The 23,004-nt window shown below is 40.9% G+C and overlaps 1 protein-coding gene across 16 annotated transcripts in view; it reads left to right on the top strand.

The window, feature by feature from the left end:
• ZNF521 (zinc finger protein 521) overlaps nt 1-23,004 on the top strand; it is a 235,677-nt gene that overhangs the window by 203,119 nt on the left and 9,554 nt on the right. For all 16 annotated transcript variants that reach the window (XM_065053371.1, XM_065053367.1, XM_065053366.1 and 13 more), the window contains 2 exons: nt 1,235-1,366; nt 4,073-4,188. In XM_065053371.1, coding sequence (XP_064909443.1) covers nt 1,235-1,366; nt 4,073-4,188 — 248 coding nt within the window. The remainder of the gene's footprint in view (nt 1-1,234; nt 1,367-4,072; nt 4,189-23,004) is intronic.

The following is a 23,004-nucleotide window of genomic DNA, read 5'->3' as shown; positions in this document are numbered from 1 at the left end:
GCTACACAAGCATCGTGTCATGTTTTCATTACTTTGGTGGGGAGAATTGTGTACAGTACAAAAAATCATCTCTGTCACCATCTACAGCAACTGAGAAGAGCGAATGTCCATCATTAGGGTCACTAATTGCTGCAGGCAGCTCTGTTCAGCAGGAGGCAGGCAGCCCAGCATTTAGGTGTTTGGGGTGGGCAAGGTGCCGCTCCTAAATCCCTCCTTTTCGCCTGAGAAATGGTGAGGAGCCATGCCGGTCGCCAAGCATTTCCTTTCCGCTTGATTTTTTAATAACCAGACCCAGTATTTACCTGGGAGATCAATGCTACTCATGTAGCACACCGGTGACATACAGAAGGACCTTTTCTAAGCGGCGCTGTGGGAATTGAGGCCTCAGCAGCAGGGCTGGAAGCCACGTCTTACCTAGCAACTGTTTCTAAGTAGGACAGCCATTGCCTGCCCTCGTGGCGGAGGGGACGAATCCTGCAGCACCCTCAGGAAGGGAACCTGGTGCCAGGCACCAGCCGGCCTTCGGAGGACAATGGAAGGAAGCAGAGAAACGAGCAGCAGGGAGCGGGAAGGGTTTTAAAGCCACAGGACCTTGACAGGAAAGCTGCGTCAAGGAGGCGCACGGGGAGTTCTCTGGGCTGTTAAGGGGAGAAACGCATAGAAAAGGAATGAAAATCCAGGATTGTCAGAAAGGGAGCCGGGAAATCCTGCAGCTTGTGAAAGGTTTCACGTATGCCCCTGAGACTGGAAATGTGAAGCAGGAGTGATGTGAGGGTATAAACCACCCTCCCTCGTCATGGTGGTTTTACAAGAAATGCCACGTCAGCCAGAGTGCCAAAAACTTGGGCGTTCACAGTTCTTACCCATGATAGGAAGGATGATGTGTGATGGGCGTTAAATTCCTCACGCGCTGTTTTGCAAATGTACTCAGTCATGATCGGGTGGCTCAGCTAAGAGACAATGTTTTGGGTCCCACTCCTTCCTACTGAAGTCTGATGATCTGCATTCCTGTCTGATACTAATTGTATGTGGAAAATCTGTGCTTTTAATGCCCAGTTAAGCTTTGTACATTCTGAAACCTTCCAGGTGAGGGAACATTCAGCAGCCATAGGTGCTGAGGGGCATCCATTTTCCTGAGCTTAGGAAGAAGTCTCTTCAGTGCATAACTGATGTTGGACTTGCTCTTTGGTAAGGGCTGTGGCGAATTTCACTTTTCCTTTGATTTCTTCCACAGATGAAGGACTGAATCATGAATGCAAACTCTGCAACCAGACGTTTGACTCTCCTGCCAAACTTCAGTGCCACCTGATAGAGCACAGCTTTGAAGGCATGGGAGGCACCTTCAAATGCCCGGTGTGCTTTACAGGTAGGAGGTCATCAATGCTTGCCCCAGTCAGGCCCTTTGCTTGCATGTACAGAACTCCTCTTACAACTGTGTCATCTGCTGGCTTTAGGTCAGTTTTAGAAGGGAACATTACATTTGTGCTCATTAGTAATATTGATCAAAAATCGTTTAGAAAGCTGAGCTCCTTGGAAGGTCAGGCATCCATCTGTAAGAACTGCATTTCAAGCTCTTCTATCGGAAGTCTGAGTTTTTTATAATTACAGAAGTGACAGTCTGTTACCTTCCACAGTATCATATTCATTACCTTCATGTTCCAAACTTGCTGAGTTAAAAATGGCCCATAAATTTGTGCTTTAAAGCTTCAGACGTTTTGACTAAAACAATATAACTCAGAGCAGAACTTGGCGCCACCAGCAAGGGCTGCTGGGCATAGCCTGTGCAGCAACATTCTCCTATGATCAGGTACGAAAACCCACTTGCTTGGATTTGTTGGCTTGTGGTTAGAAGAAACACCCTCGTAATGTGCTTTAGAAAGCAAACCATGCTGTCTTGCCACAAGTCAAGTTCTGCTCTCCCCTAACAGAAGCCCAAGTGTGGAATAATCCTCCCCAAGTAGTGGTGTTATTCAGTAGTAAAACCCAAGTGAGAAAATAACTTGACCCAGTAGGGCTAAGCACTGCGGTGTTTGGGCCATAATGAGAAACAGAAAAATGCTGTTGTTGGAAATGAAAACACATTAAAAAGGTGCCTACAGAGTTGTTGTGAGTTTTTTTAAGGACTTCTTAATAGAACATTTCATAAAATGATAACCTAAACCATAACCGTTCGTATGTAGCTTACATGCCCAATTTTGCTTTACAAGATGAAAATCAAAGATAATCACAAACATGACAGAACACACTTTGGGTATTCTTGCATCAATGGTGTGCTAATTCTGGAAGCCATTCAAGGTTTCTGTTCTCAATTAATGAGAGTGAAGGATTTCCACTGATAGGCAAATAGACCTCTTAATACCTTCATTTTACTTCTCTCTGTTTGGCAGCTTCCCTCCTATTAAAATCTAAGTGTATGCTACAGGGGAAAACTGAAGTTGAGTTTTTCATCTGTCAGATACAGTAACTGGTAATGATCATTAGCTCACCATGTTCAGGTTTCATACATTTCTGTGGGTTATAAAATTAAAGAAATACATAGTTCATCTTCACTGCACAGCTTGTCATAGTAATATCTGAGCGTGAATAGTACTGCCATAAACAGTTTGCCTGTTACGCATCTGTTCAATAATTCTTTCAGTTAGGTAGGGTTTGTTGGTTTTGTTGTTGTTTTGGTTTTTTTTTTCAGTTTTAGTACTTATTCTACTATTTTTTTTTCCTTTGTATACACATTATGAGGTGATCTTTTTTAGAGTAGTGCCATGGGCCTTCGACTTCCAAGTTTGGGGAGTTGTAAACACAATGTAAAAACTTGCATATTGTACGGAGTACCCACTGTCGGTTCTCCTGGTGAGCAAGATTCCTGATAAAACTAATCCTTTCATGTTCCAGCCAGTAGCCTTGTAAAATGTGTTAGAGTATGGAGATAAGTCGATTCCAATCTGCGTGAAACACTTTTTCCTTTTTGCTGATGGGGTAAATAGACACCGAGCATTAATCATAAACAATGGTGTTTTATTAGCAATATGCCATTAAATTATTTCAGCATGTCTTGCTAGAATATTAACAAGAAGTAAAAATCACCAATATAACTTTTATATGAAAAATGGAATCTGAGCTTTTTTTTTTTCAGGGTAATGAGAAATGTGATTAAAATGTATGACTCAGAAGAACAATATCCTGAGTTTTTTTGTTGCTTTGCAATTAGAATAATTTTAATGATTAGGTTTGGAGTCAAAGTCAAATGCCAGCATCTTTAATAAATCCTTTCCCTGCCTATACAGATTAATATTGTAGATGCAAACTTTTTTAGGTCACAGTGCACCAGGCATCCATCAGAAGTCAGTGCTGCCAACCCAAACACTGCCTCTGGCATATACAATTTAATTATTAATAGTATGTCTCCTAGGTAAACTGTTACACAGTCTTAGGGCCTTGTTTTGTAGTCATTAAAATTGAACATGTTTATATTATTGAAACCCTTGCATTCAGTGTGTAGGCAGAGTTGATCTTAAAGTATCCAAAGAGAATTTACCTGCAGTTCTGTTTCACATTTATAGACATTGCCCTGGTGTAGCTGTGGGATATAATTTTTAGCATTAACACATTTAAATACAGGGCTGTTTGTTAGCCTTAGCTTTAGGCACATGGAGTAAACAGGACTTGGGCATCTATGCTTTTCAAACCTGTTGGTTCCTAGGAAATAAGATTTGTATGTGTTCAAAGTTCAGTAAGCATGAAGAAATAATTCTGAAGAGAAAATGGCATTTTTAAATTCTTTAAATCTGAAATCTTCATTGTTTGTCCTGTTAGGGACTTTCTTTCTTTTTTCTTTTTTTTTTTTTCTTTAAACCAGGCATCTGCTTCAATCCATTCATTTTGGAAGGAGGACCACACTTTGTAGATAAATAGTGTTTGTTGGTACCATTATAGCAACAGTGTAATGTGAAATCGGAGCTCATCAGCCTAATTTTACCTCTTGGAATTGCTGAGTGTTAATGGGAAATCGTTTCTAAAAAACTCTTCACTTGCAATATGAAATAATGAAAAGCTTGTTGTTTGTCTTATATTCCAGTGTTTGTCCAAGCAAACAAGTTGCAGCAACATATTTTCTCAGCCCATGGACAAGAGGACAAGATCTATGACTGCACACAGTGTCCACAGAAGTTCTTCTTCCAAACAGAGCTGCAGGTACCACACTTGTTACCTGGGGGTTATCACAGCATTATGTATTTGATAGCTGAGTTCAAAGTTTTACTTGCCCTGACCTCTTCTGATACTTGCTCATCATCAGGGTAGGAATGAGGGAAGTACAAGAAAAATTGCAGGTGATTCAACCCATGCTGCTTCAAAAAGGTGCTGGCAGAAAACCACCTGGTGCGGACCTGAATTCTGGGAGCCACCTTTGGATTCTTGTTCTGTAGGTTGTTGTAGCTCAAGATATTATTGAGGAGAGAGAAATTGGCATCTTGTTTTTCTGTTTGATACGCATAAAATATTTACTCAAACAGTGAAAATAAAACAAGTTTATCCTTTTGTCTCTAAATGTGAAAAGCTAAGCACTGAAGTAGGAGTGTAGGGATGCGGAAGGCAGAGAAGGGAAGCAGACAGAATTTATGTTAGTTTACCTGCTGGCTGTTTCCCATAAATACTAACTTGGTGGGGAAAAAAATAATAGGGTCAGATGAATGGTACACTGTCTTCTTGTGTGCTGTTGTCAGACTTGTAATGATACTGTTTAGTAATGGTAAACAAAAGGACAGAGAGGAAGAAATAAATGTTGTACAAGATCTAAAAACAATTTTGTCTGAAGGAATTATTTACTACATATTTTAACATTCCGCACTGCTTGTATTGCAATGAGAAGTGGTGGTGTGTTACTTCTCATGTGGTGTTACATTTTGAGACAGTAGCAGAAGATTGTTTCTAAATTATTTTAGTTCATATTGAAGTATTAAGATAGGTTGGCAGAGGAAAAATTTTGAGGGTCTCTAATGGCCGATAGGGATGGAGCCATGATAAGTGTTTTTATAGTAAGGACTTTCCTACACCATCCATCATGTGATTCTTGTTTAGAATGAAGAGATTTTTCAGCACTTAAGGTTTTTCACTATTTCGTTCTAGCATAGGCCTCCATCTCTAAGTCCTTTGACTGAGGTGTCCACAATTAATTTTGCTTTGGGCCAAAGCTGGATTTCATCTCATCAACAAAGGCAAAAGGCTAGTGAGGCATGTGGACACGAATGCCCATTTAGTATTTCACTTACTGGAAGTTTAACATGCTGAAAAGCTGATATTCATGTTCGGCGTGACAATATAAAATATTTATTTGGAGAAAAAATAAATTGAAGTGTTTAAACTATATGTGAATTCATTATGTGAAAGACTGGCATTTTTATTGATTTGCACTGCATTTTCTCTTTCCTAATTTCTTTCTGCAAGGAAACAATATGGAATAAAGCCTTTCTGATAGCCTTCCTGACCTCTTTCTCGGTGGTCCAATAGGGCATGGGAGCTTCTGTAGTAGGACCTGTAGGTCCTATATGGTCCTGTAGGACCATACCTGTAACACTCCAAGGCGTCTTTACTGTATCTCTCTCCTATTTTCAATAGATCCAAATCTGTCTCTTTTACTGTCCATACCTGCTATTGCATGCAAGCTCTGACCCAAAGTGGCAGAGAAGGACAAGGAAAAGAAAATAAAAATCTGGACATTTAGAGAAAAAAGACAGCCATACATAATGGTGGACAGAAAGAGGCAAGATTGAGTTTTGAGGACAGAAAATGGTCTGGGTTGGGCAGGAAGTTATTGGACCTGGGAGAATAAAGGAGAAACTGAGTAGAATAGGGAAGATCAGAAACTAATTTTGTGGTATGTGTTTCTTTCACAGGATGGTTTTTGTGAATCATTGTCTTTGCTTTTTTTTGTTGAAATACTTGTTGGCGTTTTTTTGGCAAAGTGCTTCCCATAAGGTGAAACTGCTTTTTCAGGGGAAAAAAAAAAAAAAAAAAAAAAGTATATATATATATATATATATATGTATATATATATATATATAAGTAGTTTGGCTTCGGATTTTCACAAATTCTTCTGTTCACTGATTAACCAAAATCAGAAAGTAGAGTAAAGTAGGGACATGAAATGTTTCTGGAAAGAAGAAATTGTTAGGGTAGAAAGACTAAAAGGCAAAAAAAACCACCTCAGCAAGAGAGAAGTTGCGGGTGTGCAATAGACAACTATGAAAAGAAAGAAATGTGAACAAAAGGATAGAAATTAGTTTTAACAGCAGAATTCAGACTGGATTTTAAAAAGACAATAGGTTACTGGATTCTGAAGATGCAAAATATACAGAGATCCAGGTGCAGTTGTAACACGTACAATCAACTCCTTACCAGTCTGTCCCCTCTAAAATATGCTCTCATTTCAAAATACATGGAGTCTCAAGAAATTGCCTTCAGCTTTTTTATTATAATAAAAGTACACGTTTTTCCAAAATTCAACCCTGCACGAGACTGAGGGCAAGATTTTGCTCCCTCCATCTAAGCCTAGTTCATTAAGACTTCAACATAACTGAGACACCTGATTTTCTAGTGAAGGGCACAAAACGATGTCACTACAGAGAGAAAAGTGATGCTTTACATTGACTAGGTGACAATCAGTGTGTTGGTTGTTCCGTGCTGCAGCAGGCCCTTAGTAGACCATATCTCCGTACCCTTAGGAGCAGCCTCTCTCTGGCTTATCTACACTTGCAAAAAGGAAAAGGTATTCATTTCCTGATTCACTTAATTCATTATGTTTATTATTTTAATTAATTTGGGTAGTCCTACCCCAGTTGAGAAGGCACTGTGTTTAAAAATGCAATACCATTGTGCCATTTGCATTTGTTGGGATCATTGGCTTTCTGCTCTTATATCCAATTATCTACCCAGGCTGGTGAAAGGGCAGCAAAGCACTTAGGGAGAGCAGTAGGTACTGACCTTGGGAGTCTACTTTTGCTGAAAATACGTTGATCTTGAGCCCAGTCTCTCTTAAAACCTATTCTAGGAGGCTATCTATCAGCTGAAGCAGTGAAATCTTTGGCAACTAGCCTTCAGGTTATGTTTCTCTATCCTTTCACATTACCATGCTTTGTGTTGGGGTTTGCAGCGTAACCGTGTATTTATTCCCTCTATCAGGAACGGTTCCTTGCTTTTAATTTAAACATGCATCTAAAGTGCATCTCCCATGCATGAGAGATGCTAATCGTCTCAGATGAGAAGCAACGGACAGCACTGCATGACTGTAGGGCAGAGCGAGAACATGAACAAGGTAGAGCAGAGCAGAACACAATAACATAGAAGCTCTATCCGCACATATAGTGTAGCTGATAATTGAAGGGAAGTAATTCAACAATACAGAAAGTAAATGCATTATAATTATGCTTAACTTGGTGTTAGGCCCAATATGATTGTTTGCTTAGCATACTCTGACTCCTGTTCCAGGAAGAGTAGGCTATAGGAACATAAGAATCCCTACATACTGTGTGCACCTCACCTTAGGGAAATTACTATCCCCTCATTAACGATCTTCTCAAAGCAAAAAACAAGTAGGACTCTCTTTACAGATTTCCATGATTTAACTCCAGACCCCTGTTAGGAATGCAAGACAATCCCATAGGACCACGTTCTGCTGAGAAGAGAGTAAATGACCAGTCCTGAAAATCAAACTTGCAATGTTATTACTCAGCCTTTAAATTGAAATGATGAGTTTTTACAGGAATTCGCTTGCTGTTTTAAGATCATCTCCATAGCTCACCCTTCTCCCACTTTTTACACTTCCTTTAAATGGCTTTCTGCTCCTTTGCTATTGAATCAGCTTTAAATTTTTTGAGATAATACCTCCATAGAAAATAAGAGAATGGAAACCTTCTGTGACAGAAGTCTATGTTTTTACAGTGTTCTGAGTTGTGAATTTTCATACTTACATGTTCAAAAGGCTATGTGGAGTATTTACACTTCTGAAATGGAGTTGAAAAAGTATATCCCTAAAAATGTTGGGTTTAAAATGGAAGGCTTTTAATAAGACATGTTTAATACAATAAGGACTTTTCAGAAATAGACTTGTAACAATCTTTAAAATCAGAAATATATCCTGTCCAGATACCAGATAATGGAGCTGCAGATTAGGTGTATTTGTAGAGTGCCTAGATGCCTCCTAAAAGTTGAAACTCTTATAACTGAACACCTGGAGTATGACCATACAGTTCTCTGTACCTGATGGATATAACTAAAATACTCTTCTCCATCCATCATCCATAATATTGAACTTTTAATTAATAAGTAAAGAAACTTATTGCTAATTTAACTTATTATATTATTGAATTTTTATTAAATTATGATAAAGTAATTTGTGCCTATTAAAACTTCCCTTTCTTGTCCTCATGCTATTTCTACTGCCAGTTTCTTTTGCCTTAGTCTTTGGACTCCAGCTTAGGTGTTTCAGTGGGTATTTGCACTTCCCCTGTCCCTGATGATGAGCAGCCGTTCTTTTCCTGTTTCCAGTCCTAGTGTTGCTTCCATAGTCAACACAACACATTTATGGGGAGGAATAAGACACCTTTGTGTGGCATTACCCAGGGTGAACAAATTCATTTTACATATTTTTTAGATGTTGCTGGGTCAGAAAGATACCAATGTCTTGTAGAATTGCTGAATAATTGTACAGGTTTTATCAGTGTTTTATCAGTTATGATAGTTCTGAATATGATACTAGCCAAGATTACATGGCCTCTCAGGACCATTTTGCCCAGTACAAAAATTATATCTCTTTTTGGTGAATTAAAGCATTTACTTAACATTTTGTGACTAATAATTAGTTGCCTCTGGGGTAGTTAAGTGTCCCCGCTATACAGACATGAAAACTAGGGCAAGAAATAATTGGATCAGCAGTTACTTCCCATCCTGTTCAAAAGAGACCTGGCCTCAGTGATTCACGCCCTTGCTGCTTCCTGTCTGGACTCCATCAGTGCAGAATACCTGGGCATGGAGCCATCAGTCTGCAGGACGTTCCAGCTGACACAGAGAGCTGCAGCGCTCTTCCTCAGTAGCAAAGGAGACCGGGAGCATATTTAACCCCCTCTCTTGCTGTCGACACTGCCTTCCTACATGTTTGTCCAGTTGTGCTCTAAGGTTCGGTCCTTAATATTCTTGGTGGACTGGGTCCAGCGCATCTCAGCGCACTGTGAAGTTCTTCCCCTTTGGTAACAATGTGGTAATTGACAGTCCTGCTTTGTGAGTGTCTTTTAGCAAAGAGCTGAAGCTTGTTTGCATAGGAGCTAGCACTTTCTCATAGGCTGGCCTGGGAGCATGGAACAGACTTCCACAGCAGTTAAGTATTACCAGGAATGTCCCCAATTTATGCTTTTAAGAGTACGGTTCCAAAGGCTTCTTTCTCTCATGTAAGCATGTACCTGCATATAGATTTCTAAACCTTCCCCAAAACTCCAACCTACAACAACAGAGCTCTTCCAAAACGAAATACACAGTTCCTTCCCCAGGGAAAGGATGAAAGAAAGAATGAAGCACTCGTAGCAGATGTTACTCATGTCACTTAAAACAGCAGGACAACATTCTCAGCTCCTGGTGCAAGCAGCTGAAGCAGAGCAGGGGAGAGGCGGCATAAAGGAGTCTCCAGAAGTTTTGTGTAACTTTCTGTGTGTCCATTTTAACTTTTTCATGTTCCACAGTTGACACTGTTGAAACTCATCTTCCAGTTTCTTCCTAATTTCTTTAAGGGTTAAACTTCCAAAGATCTCTGCATTGTAAAATGCTCCCAAAGATCTCAATATTTTTAAACAGCCTTTAAAATACCCTTGACCTGCACTGGAGCAGAACTGAGCAAGCTCTAGACTATTTCAAGAACTAAAAGTCTTGACTGAGACCTTTAGTGGAGACTGTAGCAGAGCTGAGATTCAAACACTATATTCTCTCATTTGGGGGTCAGCTAGAGAAAACTGCTAATTAGCCTGGGCTGGGGTTGTCTCCTTGTGGCAGATGCCTTCTGGGGGCCAGCTGGGAAAGAGGTTGGTGTGGGAACAGCATCAGCCATAGCAGCCATGGCACTGCTACATCTATATAGGATTGTTTTGCCAAGGCCCCCTCCATGTGTATCATGTAGATCCCAACAGCGAGCCTTCCATGACAGCAGGGGAGACCGTGAATAATTTATCCTCTTTACACAAAAACAGGGACAAAACTTTCAAACCTGCAGGTGAAGTTAGGTTTTCAAGGATGTTTTCTTCAGAGAGAAAAGGCCTCAAAACATTTTTTAGGTGAAACTGGATATTAGCTCTGGCATTTCTAGGTCCCCAAACTCTGAGCGTGAGGAGTGGAACATAGATGCTGGCTTTCTAGGCCCCAAAGGCCAGGAGCCAGCAGGGACTAACTTTGTCAGCTCTTCTTAAAAAGAAGCCTACCTGAAATCCAATTAACAATCAGAGCTTTAGGCCAGTGTTTTCAAACTCAATGGCCTATTTCTGAGAGGTTGCTGAGCACCTCCAGCTGCAGTCAAGGCCAGTGCCAGATGCTGGTGCTAAGTACATTAGGAAGTCAAGTCATAAATGCCTGAAGTTAGGAACCTTGATAAAAGCATAGGTGCTGAACAGCCATGGCCTCATTTAAGGTTTCAGCAAAACATTTTTGATGCCTAAATGCAGGTATCATGTTCAGTAATGTTGGCCTTAGTCCTTCCAGGCAACCAGGTTGCTTTCATCAGAGCAAACATCTAGGAGTCAGGAGGGCTGGATTGAGTTGTGAGGTCTGGTACTAACTGGCTCCACTTAACCATGCATCCTCTCCATCTAGTGAGTGAGGATGATGATAATTTCAGTGCCAGAGATACCAGGATTGTAATTAATTATTAGGTTTTGAGGAAACCAGATAGAGCTGCATGCATTGCAAATATTATTTGTTTGAGTGGGTTTTCTTTGCTGAACCCTTACTGTGCTTTCTGTTTCAGATATGTATAGTGGGCACCAGTACATGCATTTGAGTATTTTTCCATGTCTTCCAGGATTTAAAAAAATTGGGTTTGTGTTTCTGACACTTAAGACTACTTTCCCTAGAAGGAAGGATTGTTTTCTTTGCAAATTTTCTCAAAAAGGCAATCGAGAAACATGTGGAGGCACTCATGCATTGGCTCTTTAAGGACATACCTTCAAAGTGTTTCCCCTGCAAGTCTTTTGCTTCAGTGTCAAACAAAGTTTAAATACCAAAAAAAATACTTTGAATTCCCTTCCAGTGCCCTTTCCCTCCTGGGAATTGATGGGTGTTACGGCCATATTAGGTTTTCATGTGGTAATTATTTTCTAAATAAGAAACTTCCAGGTTTGGAGCTTGTGAGTTCACCCACCTTTGATTGGCCTATTCAAATGTAAACATTCCCTGTGGGTACTTTGTTAGTTCATTAATATTTATAGCACTTTGCAAAGCCCACCAAGCCGAAAGTGCCAGATATTTTCAGGGACCATTTTGATTTCACTAAACAGTGCTTGACAAAGACGGGCTGAGTTTAACAGTTCTTACTGGTGTCCACATACTCTATATACTTAGAACTCTGCCTGCAACAGTCAGCCTGTGAAATTTTCTGCACTTTTTCCTGTAAATTGTCAGGAAACAATGTGTTCATAACATCTCTTATACATTCCCTGAGAGAACATTTCTTAAATTTCTGGAGCAATTGAATCACAATTATGGGTTTGCGTTTTCAGATGTTTGAGTGATATTATTGATGAAATTACAGAATTAATTGACAAAGACAGCATAGCAGTTAGGTAAGCAATATTGCCTTTTAATAAACCATTTTAATCTTGAAAATAAAATCAGACTTAAGGAACAGTAAAATGGCAAAGGATTGGAAGCTAAATATACTGTCCAAAATAAGTACTGAGGTACAACCACAAAGGACCCATACAAAAACAAGAAAAATGTCTATTCCTTCTCTTTCAAGGGGCATAGAGTCATACCCAAAAGTGTATATGCTTGGATATATGTCCCTATTTTGCCTACTCCTTCCTGTTTATGCTCTTGTATGCTTGGACTCCTTTTGTAAAACATAGGTATCTATTTTCAAAAAAATCAATAGCAACAAAAAAGGTTAACCCATACTTTGGATCTGTTCTCCTTACTGCATTGTATGGTCAACATTAAACAGATTCTACAGAATCAGGTAGGAGGGTACAGTTTGAGGTCCTTGTGACTGCAAAGGCTGTGTCATGCAAATATGTTAAGTGAAACTTGTTGTCTCCAGTCTGAAAGGGTAAGAAACCATGGCTATCAGGAGATAAGCTCCACTGTTCCTTTGTCTTGTTAAGTGTTCACTCTGAAGCATATCACTGACGTTTCATGTCAACATTAACATCAGGATTTCTGATTGTTTTAGCAAATGGAACAGCAGGGCGTGCAAGATCGAGATTTTAGCCCAAAGAAGCAAATCAGAAGTTGCTGCACACAGAAAAATGCTCAGAAGGGCAGAAGAAGAAGGAAACAAAAGGCAAAGGAGTAGAAATAGAAAGATTGTAAGGCAAAGAAAGAAACGGGATAGAAATAACAGTGCTTGAGAAGGCATTTTTCTGCTGAGTGATGCTGATACTAATGATAAGGCACTTGTAAAAATAAATCATCATAATAATATGGGGAAGTTCTGTTATTACATAAAGGCCTATTTCTACCCTCAGTCCTTGTAGAAACCTCTGTGAACATCAGTGAGTCCTGCTGTAGATTGAGAGCAAGGAAAGCAGTAAATATATTCCCTGACCCACAAATAATCATTAGAAATGGAATTCTGCCCTTTGCAGAAAATGAGGTTTTATCATCTGTGCCCTGAACACTTCAGCCTACACCTTGCCATTAGTCAGATCAGTTGGCTCATACACCTGGAGTAAGCAGAAGAAATAAGCACTCTGTTTGCATTTGAATAATTTCCCTGCTAGATCAGTTCAGTTCTCTTAATTGTCCATCCATTAATTTCTTACTAATGTAGTTGATATCGATGACTGATTTTCTGTGCTAAACAGGAAGGACCACTCCTTCAATCTAGGATGCATTCCTTCCTACAACTGCCCTGCTGTTAGCTACCAGTAGCTGCCGTTATATTATCTTTCATCTGGCCCAGAGCTGACAACAGATGGCCATCTCCGGGACTGCCATCAGTGTGACTTTATGAAGCATCCAGCTATGGTGTACTGAGGAGCTTCATGGCCAGTTCTGCAAATCTGTCTCACTTCCCCCCACCCCACAGCTGCCCCCCCTCACTCCATCCCTGTGAATAAGCTCCTGATTCCTGGCTCCACTCTCCACTGCTCCTAAGGTTTCCCAACGAGTGATGGCACAATGTTATCACTGAAAGATTGCCTCTTGAGATCTTCCTTCCACAGCACTGGCAGAAGGTTGCAGTGATCCCTGTATACCTCAGCCTCCTCACCCTCCCATGGTTTCGGTGTCCCAAAGCACAGGTAGAGGGGCTCAGCAGCATCAAACCTGCCACCTCTTGAGATCTGTAGTCTGAGCCCTACCTACTTCCATCACAGAGCTTAGCTCAGTAGCCCTGCCTCTCCTCAAGCTCCAGGGTTTTGAAGAGAGGGGGTGTTGTCCCTAAAACAGGGTTCTTTACCCAGTGTGCATGCAAATGAGCCAAATTCTGCACACAGAGACAAGATATTGATTTTATTACAGAGCTGGACAAATCTGGATGCTAGACCAAACTAGCATACCAGCAATACAAAAGTGTCAATCATTTATACAAAATCTTATTACTATACACATGCCCTCAGGGCAGTCCTGTAGGGCTGATTGGTTACAATATTTGCATACAAGATCTATAACATCATTCTTACTACACATGCTCAGTGAGTAGTGGTCTTCTCGTAGAGGTGGGTAGCCTTCAACGAGGAGGTGTGGTTTTGTATTAAAATGATGTTATAATGAGCAAACTTTAAGTTAAGCATGACCACAAAATTTGGCAATAATCGCTAGATACTCAGTCAAGTGTCCGTGGTTGACTTCTCAGTTCCAGGATAGGTTTTGTTCTACAATTGAGAGTTAATTACTGCTAGACATGTCATCTATTCTTAGTCCAATATTAACTTTCTGGTAGGCCTCATGGTCAGGTCTTTTGGTCTATCTAGCAACAGGGGGATGTTTGTTCTTTGTTTTTTTAATGTTCCACAAGATATGCTGCCAAGCCAAGATTGAATATATTAAGTGTGAAGGAAGCTAAACTATCGATTAGAGACCTAAAGTGGAGAAAAGTATAAAATTCACAAGCATCCTGCTTCCACTGACATGTTAGATCATTCGGAAAAGCTGTTTCAACTGGGTGGCTGCTGTGCATGTTGGAGAAAGATATATAGTTTGCCCTTGACAGAGTTTTCTAAAGCAAGGTACCTCCAGAGCTGAACCTGTATTTTAAGAGAAATTCACATTTGTATACTTTATTGTGATATTTGCAGCAAGTCTACAGCTCGTAACAGTCTCTGCCCTCCAGCTATAGAGGAGTAAGGCTCCATTGTTGGAGACAGAGCGGCCTTCTGTGTGAAAGGCTGAGATGTGGTAGGCAAGATGAATAGCGCTTAAAAGCAGCGCTTGCGGTGCTGTCATTTAGAACAGGAACACTGAGGATTTAAACGAAAGTGAAAGGCATGGTAAATGAATCCTTTAAAATTGGTCAAATTTTCAGCCGCCTAAAATAACAAGTTTTCCTCCATTGATAGTTTCATTGAGTAGGAGGAAAGTTGGGAGGGGATGAATTCCCCTAGGGAGGAGGTGCAGATAGTTTGTGAAAACAAGGTGTGGTCAGTGATTCATAAAGAGACACATCCAAAAAACTCCAGTAAACAGCAATCTTGGCTCAAAAGTGGAGGCTTTCCCTCTTTCTCCTTTTTTTTCCTCTTTTTCTTTCTCTTCTTTTGGGGGGCGGTGGGGAGGGGGGAAGAGCATCATTAAGATTGCTCCATTCCACACATTAGTCAAAAAGTCTCAGACGCAGATGGCTACACAACTGGAGCTGTTCATTACAAAACCCCAACCAGGAGGAACAGCTTTTAGATTTAGCTTTTCTACCTGTTATTGGGGTCAAGTTCACCATGCTTTCATCAAACTGAGGCTGAAATATGATTTTGGATGAGAAAAAGAGTGGATTTTTGCAGGCTCTCGTGATTTTTTTTAAGTCGAGCTTCCTTTGTGTTCAAAGCTGAAAACAAGTGTCCTCCACCCTGTTAACAAGAGAAGAGAGGAAGATGATTCAGTTCTCATGAACCAATACTGCTGAGTTACACACATTTCTACGTGCAGCTTTAGTTGTTTATCTGTATTGTTATAGTCTCATTTTGCAGCGGAATCGCCAGGCACAGGCACTGATCATGGGTGTGTAAATCTGCCTGGGGACACTCTGTGTCGGTGAAGACTGCTTCCCCCCATACTTTGTGCATATAGATGTGTGCTATGTGGTATAAAGAAATATTAGTGGCACATTTTGCTTTGCTTTGCATTTGTAAAGGTGAAAGGTGATTGTGCAGGAAAATAGAAGAGTGTATTTGCCGCGAGACCGGCACTAAGAACTCACTCCCATGCTCAGTTATAATTCATGATTGTACTGGTGGGAAGCCCTTATCCCTCTGTGGAGTTAATGCATCTCTACTGTAGCCTGCTGAGAGCACCCTGTGTCCCCTCCCACCATCTGTGCCTTCACTTGCGTGCTTTCTCTCTCTCTCTTTACTGTGACATCTCTTGGTGTTAAAACTGTCAGACTACTACTGCCTGGTAAAGGTGGCTTTATGATGTGTATTAGTGTTGAATTGCCATTTAAAGGGTGAGGAGGTAGTAAAGGGATGTGTTACCATTTGGTTTAAGCTCTGGTTAGAAAATGCTGATGAGCAAATAGACAGAAAGGTAGATTTGTTACTTCAAAGAGCAAACAGCTTTGAAGAGTATACAGAAATTGCCACAACGTAGGGTAAGAAACATTAAATGGCAAATGCATCTTTATTCCCAATCTGGACATATTTTGCTGTTTCTTGTTACAGTGGCTCTCTGTTTCTCCGTGTCAGGATCTGAACCAAGGTCATTGTAAATGGAATAATATTTATTTACCCATCAGCTGGCTTAGCTGACGACTTTTATTTTCTACAGGTTGATCTCCTCTTTTAGCTGAAAAGGTCTCTTGCAGGCTGCAAGTTAATTGCTTCTACCTGAGACTTGAAATTCATGTGACCAAGTGCTATAAACTAGCACAATCTTACTTAAATTGGTAGCGTACAAAGATTTTTTATTGTTATTATTGCTGTAAGGCACTGTCAAAAGACCGGTGAGACTCTAGCTTCGAAAGAGCTGAACTCAGTTCACAGAGGTTTGAGATGATGCTTTATCAACCTGGCACCTTACTGCAATATTAGACTCAGAATATGGTTAAAAGACCGTGTGCTTGACTGTCACAGCAATATTAATTTGCTGTGTTTCACTGAATGTAATCTTACGTAGTCCGTTGTTTGTATTCCTTTAAAACTTATAAATCAAATCCAGACCTGGAATACCAGTGTATGAACTTAACAGATGTGCTGCCTTAAGGGACTTGCTAGGTTACAAACTGCAGAAAGGATCTTTTTCTATTTCAGATTCCTAGCTTATTCCAGGAAGATTTAGGAACCCCAGAAATAAGGTGGAAGGTCACACGTTAGGGCGGTAGCACCCACCCAGTACTTGACGTTGGGTGTAATTGTCAGGAAATCCACCTCTCATCGTTGTGTTATTTAGTCATAGCATCCTGCCGAAGCTCCCGAGCAAAAGTAGGGCAAGAATGACTCCAGTAGCTCTGCGTCCAGGTTTTCTTAGGTGAAAGATCACTTTGAGATGACACAGCTGAGTAGTCAGGCTGAAATCCTAGTTGGTATTTTATTAATTTTGCACCAAGATAAATCCTGAAATTCTGACAAACTCCATGACAGGTGAAATTCCTTCTTGCAGAATCTGCTCAGCAAGAGGCTGCTCATTTCGTTCTGTTCGGAGGCAGGCAACAGGAGGGCAGCTTTATAATCAGCCCTCAAAGGAGCCTCGGCCGCCCCAGAGCCTTGGACTGATTGAATAACTCCTGGGCCTCTTCCCCTAGGCCTCCATCAGCAGGGGTCCTGTGGAAAGCAATCTCCCGCAGACTGGCACTGAAGTGAGCTTTAAACTACTATTTTCTGCTCTCCAGAGAAGCCTGGAGTACTAAAAGATAGATGGACTGCAGATATTTTATGAGAAACTGTCAGAAGAAGAGCAGAGTAAATGTTTTTTTTCCCCCTTCTTTGAGTCACACACTGCATCACTGTAGAATTTTTCCCAGAATCTTTTACAGCGAAAGTTTGAAATTAATTGGTTGCTAACCTTAATTTCCCCCCCTCCCTCTTCTTTCTCATTCTTTTTTTCCCCTTCCCTCTTCCTCTTCTTTTCCTTTTTTTTTTTTTTCCTTAAATATTCACTCAGAGGCCCTTTGCTTAACCACAGTTGCAGAAAATCAGTACCATTTGCACTGAAATATTTATAATGACAGAATGAAAAATTGGATTCATTTTCTGGCCTGTAGCCGAACAGTCTGCAACTTTGCGCAGCATTGTTTAGCATCTCTCATTCCTTCCTTTCATTGGGGTTGTTTTCAGACACACATGCACGCGCTGCCCATGCTTCAGAGGAATGCTTAGCAAAACACAGAGCCATTTTTGATCTCAGCCTTGAGAAAACAACTTGTCTCTAACCTTATCACCGTTTGTGGGGGGAAGGAAAAGAGGGGGTCCCTGGGAAGCGTATAGAATCCCTCTTACAGGAGAGATTATAGAGGATGACATGCTGTAATCTGTCCTCTACAGCAAAGCAGTGTAAACTGGAATTCAGTGAGTTGCTTCGATGTGTTGCAGGAGAGGCAGAGTGGACTTAGCACCAGGCTGGGTAGCAGGATCTCTCCATTAATGCCTCTTCTGCCACCAGTTCCCTCGGTGGCCTTGGGAAGCTCACTTGCCCACGAAGGAAGAGGTTGTCAAAAGCTCCCTTTTGTGTGTGAACACAGACTGCGCCTGTAAAAATGCCCCGTGCTTCTTTGCACCTCCAGAAAACAGAGGATACTGGAACTGTACATATTTACTTCCCTCACAGCAATGGTGTGAAGGTGAAGTGGTTGATGTCTGCAAAGTGCTTTGAAAATAAAAGTGCAGATCCTCGGGCTCCAATTTGCATCCCCTGCCAGTAAAAAAGGTACCTTAGTCAGACAGCCGAGGATTCCCTCAGTGCACAGAAATTCCTGTTTATTTTGCTAGCTAGTTCTGTACCACTTTCTTTTGGTCCTCTAAGGCGTGTCTCAGACTCTGATGAATTCCTGGGATTTTTAATTGATACAGCAATCCTGTGGGGGCAATTATGAGTTGGCATAAGTTTGGGCAGCCTTATGAATGCTTTAATGTACACTGAGAACTATGGTGGCCCAAGGTTTGAATGTTTAGGCCACCCAGATTTACAAAAATATACAGTGACTGTATAGGAATTAGTCTGAAAATATACACAGTTTAGCAGAGAATGATAAGTCTCTGCAGATGTTGCACTGTTGTGCAGAAATTAATAGAGAAAAGTATCTATAAAAAGTGATGATTTCAAAAACCCTTAGAAATGATGCTCTGCTGAGTTCTGTGGACTGTCCTGACAACTGTGTTAGCTACTGGAAAAGCCCCGTAGCCAAAATGTTAGCCCCTGATGCCTAAAAAGGGGCACCTTGGGTCCCTTAAGGAAGTGGGTGGGGTGTGGGGGGCTGGATTCTACAAGGTGCTGAGAATCCCCTGAAAATGCAGGTGCTAGAAATTGCCTATCAAGGTTCAAAAATGCCATCTTGCTGATTTCACCCGTATCGCATTCACGACATAGCTCTGTTGCTGATAGCGGGTATCTGTGTGTAGTACTAAATTCTCATCTCGGTTCCACATCACTCATCTGAGCACAGATTTTTTAAATTTGTTTTCTTCTGCTAGAGCTTCAAAATGTTGGCTTCCTCTCCGTGGTCCGAGGAGCACGGCCCAAGCAGGTGTGCCTGTAAGCAGTAGGAAGGGACGGACATCTGCTGTAACCATCAGTACAGCTCGGTTAACAGTGCACAGCGTTCTGGGGTTTGTGAGCAACACACACTTTTTGCCATTCAGAAGTTTCTTACCAAGTAGCAGATTTGCCTTTTTACTGTCTTCCCTGAGATAGTTTGACAGGTCAGCCTGAAGTGATGAGCGTTCTGACACAAACTGCATTGTGTCTTAGAAATGTTGCCTGCAGTATTTTTACTGTAGTATTGCTTTGATTTGAAAAGGAACTTTTCACAAAGTGGTGTCTTTTAGAATATAATAAAAAAAAAAATCCAATATTGTGCTGTACATATTCCAGAGATTTTCTGCTTAGCCCTTATTATTGCTTTCTGCTTTTCTTTTTTCTTCTTTGTGTATGTAAACGGAGAACCGTATAATTTTTGTAATTTTTAACAGTTACTAAGAGTCATAAATCATAGAAATGAGAAAGAACATGAGCTTTAATTGCAAATACTAAACATGTTTTTAAAGTGATTTTTTGAAAGCAGATTGCCCTCACAATCTAGTGACATTTTAAGGGAAAGCTGTAGCCCCAGAGCAGCTCTTTCAAATCCAGTATTTCTTTAATTGAGCCCACCAGCACACGAATATACAGGTGTGTAAAATGCCTTAAGATGTTGAAAAGATTTGCGGGGCTGGTAGGCTGTAGACCGCAGTGAGGTGACAGTACAGATCTTGCTGATGCTGATAGCACAGTGCAGAACTGTTACTGAGCATCAGGGACCATGAGAGTAGCCCCCAAAAAACTGTTTTATCTCATTGTTGAAAACAGTGCCTTTCTGGGAAAGCTGCATTCTCTGCGGGCCTGAACCGTTGTGTTGGGTTTGTTTTTCTGTTTGGAGTGCCAGTCTGTTTACTGAAGTTATTAGTTTATAAATTTTGCCAAGGTAAAGTAACTGTGAGAGCTTTAAATTAGAATAAGTGCCACTTCTGTGTGGCAGGTTCCTTTGAGGGCTGATTAGAAAGCAGGCCTCCTGTTGCCTGCCCCTTTATGCATGGCACTTCTGCTGTGGGTACTTGTTTATAGCTTACCTTTGAATTTATGTAAGTGTGCACTGTGGTATGATGAAGAATCACCCTCCGATAGTGAAGATTCTGCGCTTTTTTTTTTTTCCATAGGATCAAGCTAATACTTCACTTTAAAGAGTTATTTTAATTAGGTGGGTTTTATTGTAATGAATTAAAATTAACTTGGAGTAGCAAATTATATAAGACTGCGAGGGTTATAGATTAGCCTCACCATAGCTACAGCACATCTTTTTGCAAAGGAATTAAACTTCGGTATTCCAGACACCTTGGAACTAAACACAGATAGCAAATGAGTGTAAGTGTTGTCTTCAGTTACATTCCTCCTAAATGTGATTCTTTTCACTCTGTCAGAAGATGGCCACTCTAAAAACCAGTCCTAACGGGCAATAAGGGGTGAGAGCAGCAGCTGCTCGAGGCTGGATCCCCTGGCAGGAGACGATGGCCCAGGAGACAGGAGTACCATGGCATCCCCAGCCAAACCCAGAGGTGGCAGGGGGGCATTTCTCCGACTGACAGTGCAGGGTCAAGGCAGGATCTAACAATGTGTCGGAGACGCAACGTGTCACTGGCCAGCTGTGTGACAGGAGCTGGAATGACCAACCGCAAAGAATGACATTTGGTAGGAGGATACTTGTTCCCTCACGGGGAAGAAAGAAAAAGGCATAAAAGAATGATTCTTTGTGTAGTACTTCTTGATTTTTTTGGGGGGGAGCAAGGGGTGAGTGGGCAGTGTTAAAACATAGGAGTTGGGCTTCACTGTCTTCCCTCTTTTATAGGTTCTGAAAACAGGAGAAAGTGGGAGTAAAATTTCTCCCATTAACTGTGGTCACATTTCACACTTCTTTTACACAAATGCAAATGACAACAAAACAGAAGACAATAGAGAATCCAGACTTCTGCATTTTACAACCAACAACCACAATGACAGACATAAAATTTTATTGTCCTGGTACCACATGTCAGTAAACGCTCCAGATTTATTGATTTACAGTGTGTGTCCTTACAAAATTTAGAGAAGTACTGACTTTGTTATAAAGGGCAAAGTAGCTCTCTGGTCTTTCTAAAAGTCACCTTTACAATGTGGAGTTTCTTAAAGTGAAAAGGAGAGAACTCCAACAAGGTTGCTGTAAGAATACAGCATTTCAGCATAGGGTTCTTAACTGTCTAACTAGTTACCAGCTACAAAGACAAAAAGATTGTCCTTATTTTCTTTTCCAACAAGTAGATTTGTTATTAGTGCACACACCCCAAGCCTGCCACATAAGCACTGTCACAGTTCCCACTGTTCCTTGTTTGAAGAGCAGGGCTGTGAGATGTCCAAGACGGGCTGGCACAGTAGGCAGTTGTGAAGGGAGTCACAGAGCAAAAGCCGTGGGGTCCTCTGCTTATTAGCTCAGAAAACTTTGGCTGTTACCATCAAATCTTCTCAATCTGGCTTTCCTTGCAAACTGTCTTGAAGGAAAAAGATGGACTAATGTGCAACAGATTTTGGAGAGTTTAGTAGAGGAAGAGAGCTAACAGAAGGCCATAGTTTTTCCTTTTCTTTCCTACACATTTTAAAATTGACGTAATATGAATGAGGGAACGTATTTTCATTCATGTTCGTGATTTCAGGATACAAAGTGCACAGCAGTCCACTTATACATTGTCTTAAGTTGGTGTATGTATGCTTACTAACTGGGTTACTTCCAAATATGATTTCCATGTACAAAATCCAGGTCTTGGGATTTTAAAACTAGGCTGATTCAGGATTTCCTTTTAGCTGAGCACAAACGGTGTTAGTCGCTTTGTGTTAATCTGGGGCTGATCCGTAACCTCCAGTGTGCTGAGTGCTGTTGTACAGGGCCCCACGCACCGGCTGGCAATGTGCAGGGAATCCAGATTCCAGGCTGTCCCTTTGTCACCTGATCAGCACAATGCCCAGAGTTGTGTCACGAGATGGGGAGGTGAACTCGGCGATCCATACAAGCGTGGGGTGTGTCTGTGCGTATAATAAGAGTGCAGACAAGTTACAGCGCTTTCCTTTCAGGCCGTAGCAAGAAACTTGTAATTTCACTTGTAATGTCGTTCAAAGGAATTCTTGTACATGCACCTGTGGAAAACTGGAAAGGATCATTGTTTTAAAGGTTGCCCTTTGCATATAAATCACAGCTCTGTGTGCTTCCCCATTTTAATTGGTTGACCTTTTGAATCCTATGGACAGGCGCTTCAATTCTGGACCTGGCAGTTGGTTTAAGATCAGAAATTAATGCATGTTCCAGGCTTTGAAAGTAAAAAAAAAAAAAGATTGAGAAGATCCACTTGGAAGGTCCCTTCTCACAACTCATTGAAAACTTCATGGCTAACCAAATAGATGTGCGTAAAATCCAGATTAATTTGTCAGTGTAATCCCTGAAAAGACCTAACAGGATTCAGCGAATATGAGAGAAACAGGACAAGCAAGAAATGCATAATGTTTCCAATAGGACATTTCTGTGCAATTATCATGTTAAACTTCCATTATTTGTCACTAATTACTGCACTGAGCTGTTAAATATTTAGTAGTAGTTTGTTTAATTGGGTTTGACCTATAAAGGAATCTGTACATAGTGTAGCTCCAGTTCCAGGAGCCAGTTCCTCACTCCCAGCTAGGCGAATTTGTATTCACGTAGGATGAACACATATTGTCAGACATGGGTTTTTGGTTTTGTTGTTTGGGTTTTTTTACCTCTCTCTCTCTCCCCCACGCAGATTTATTTCTCTTTAAGGTATCTAAAATTAGAGCACGAAGTAGGAGTTCTGCTCATGGATGTAAACTGGGAGGGAGGTCAAACTTAAACTTGTTTACAGATGTTGTAGTTTGGAGAGCACTAGC

Source organism: Columba livia, chromosome 2, assembly GCF_036013475.1.
Source record: "Columba livia isolate bColLiv1 breed racing homer chromosome 2, bColLiv1.pat.W.v2, whole genome shotgun sequence".
In the NCBI taxonomy this organism is placed as follows: Eukaryota; Metazoa; Chordata; class Aves; order Columbiformes; family Columbidae; genus Columba; species Columba livia.
Note: the sequence above shows the minus strand (reverse complement) of the source record. Positions and strands in the feature narration are given on the sequence as shown.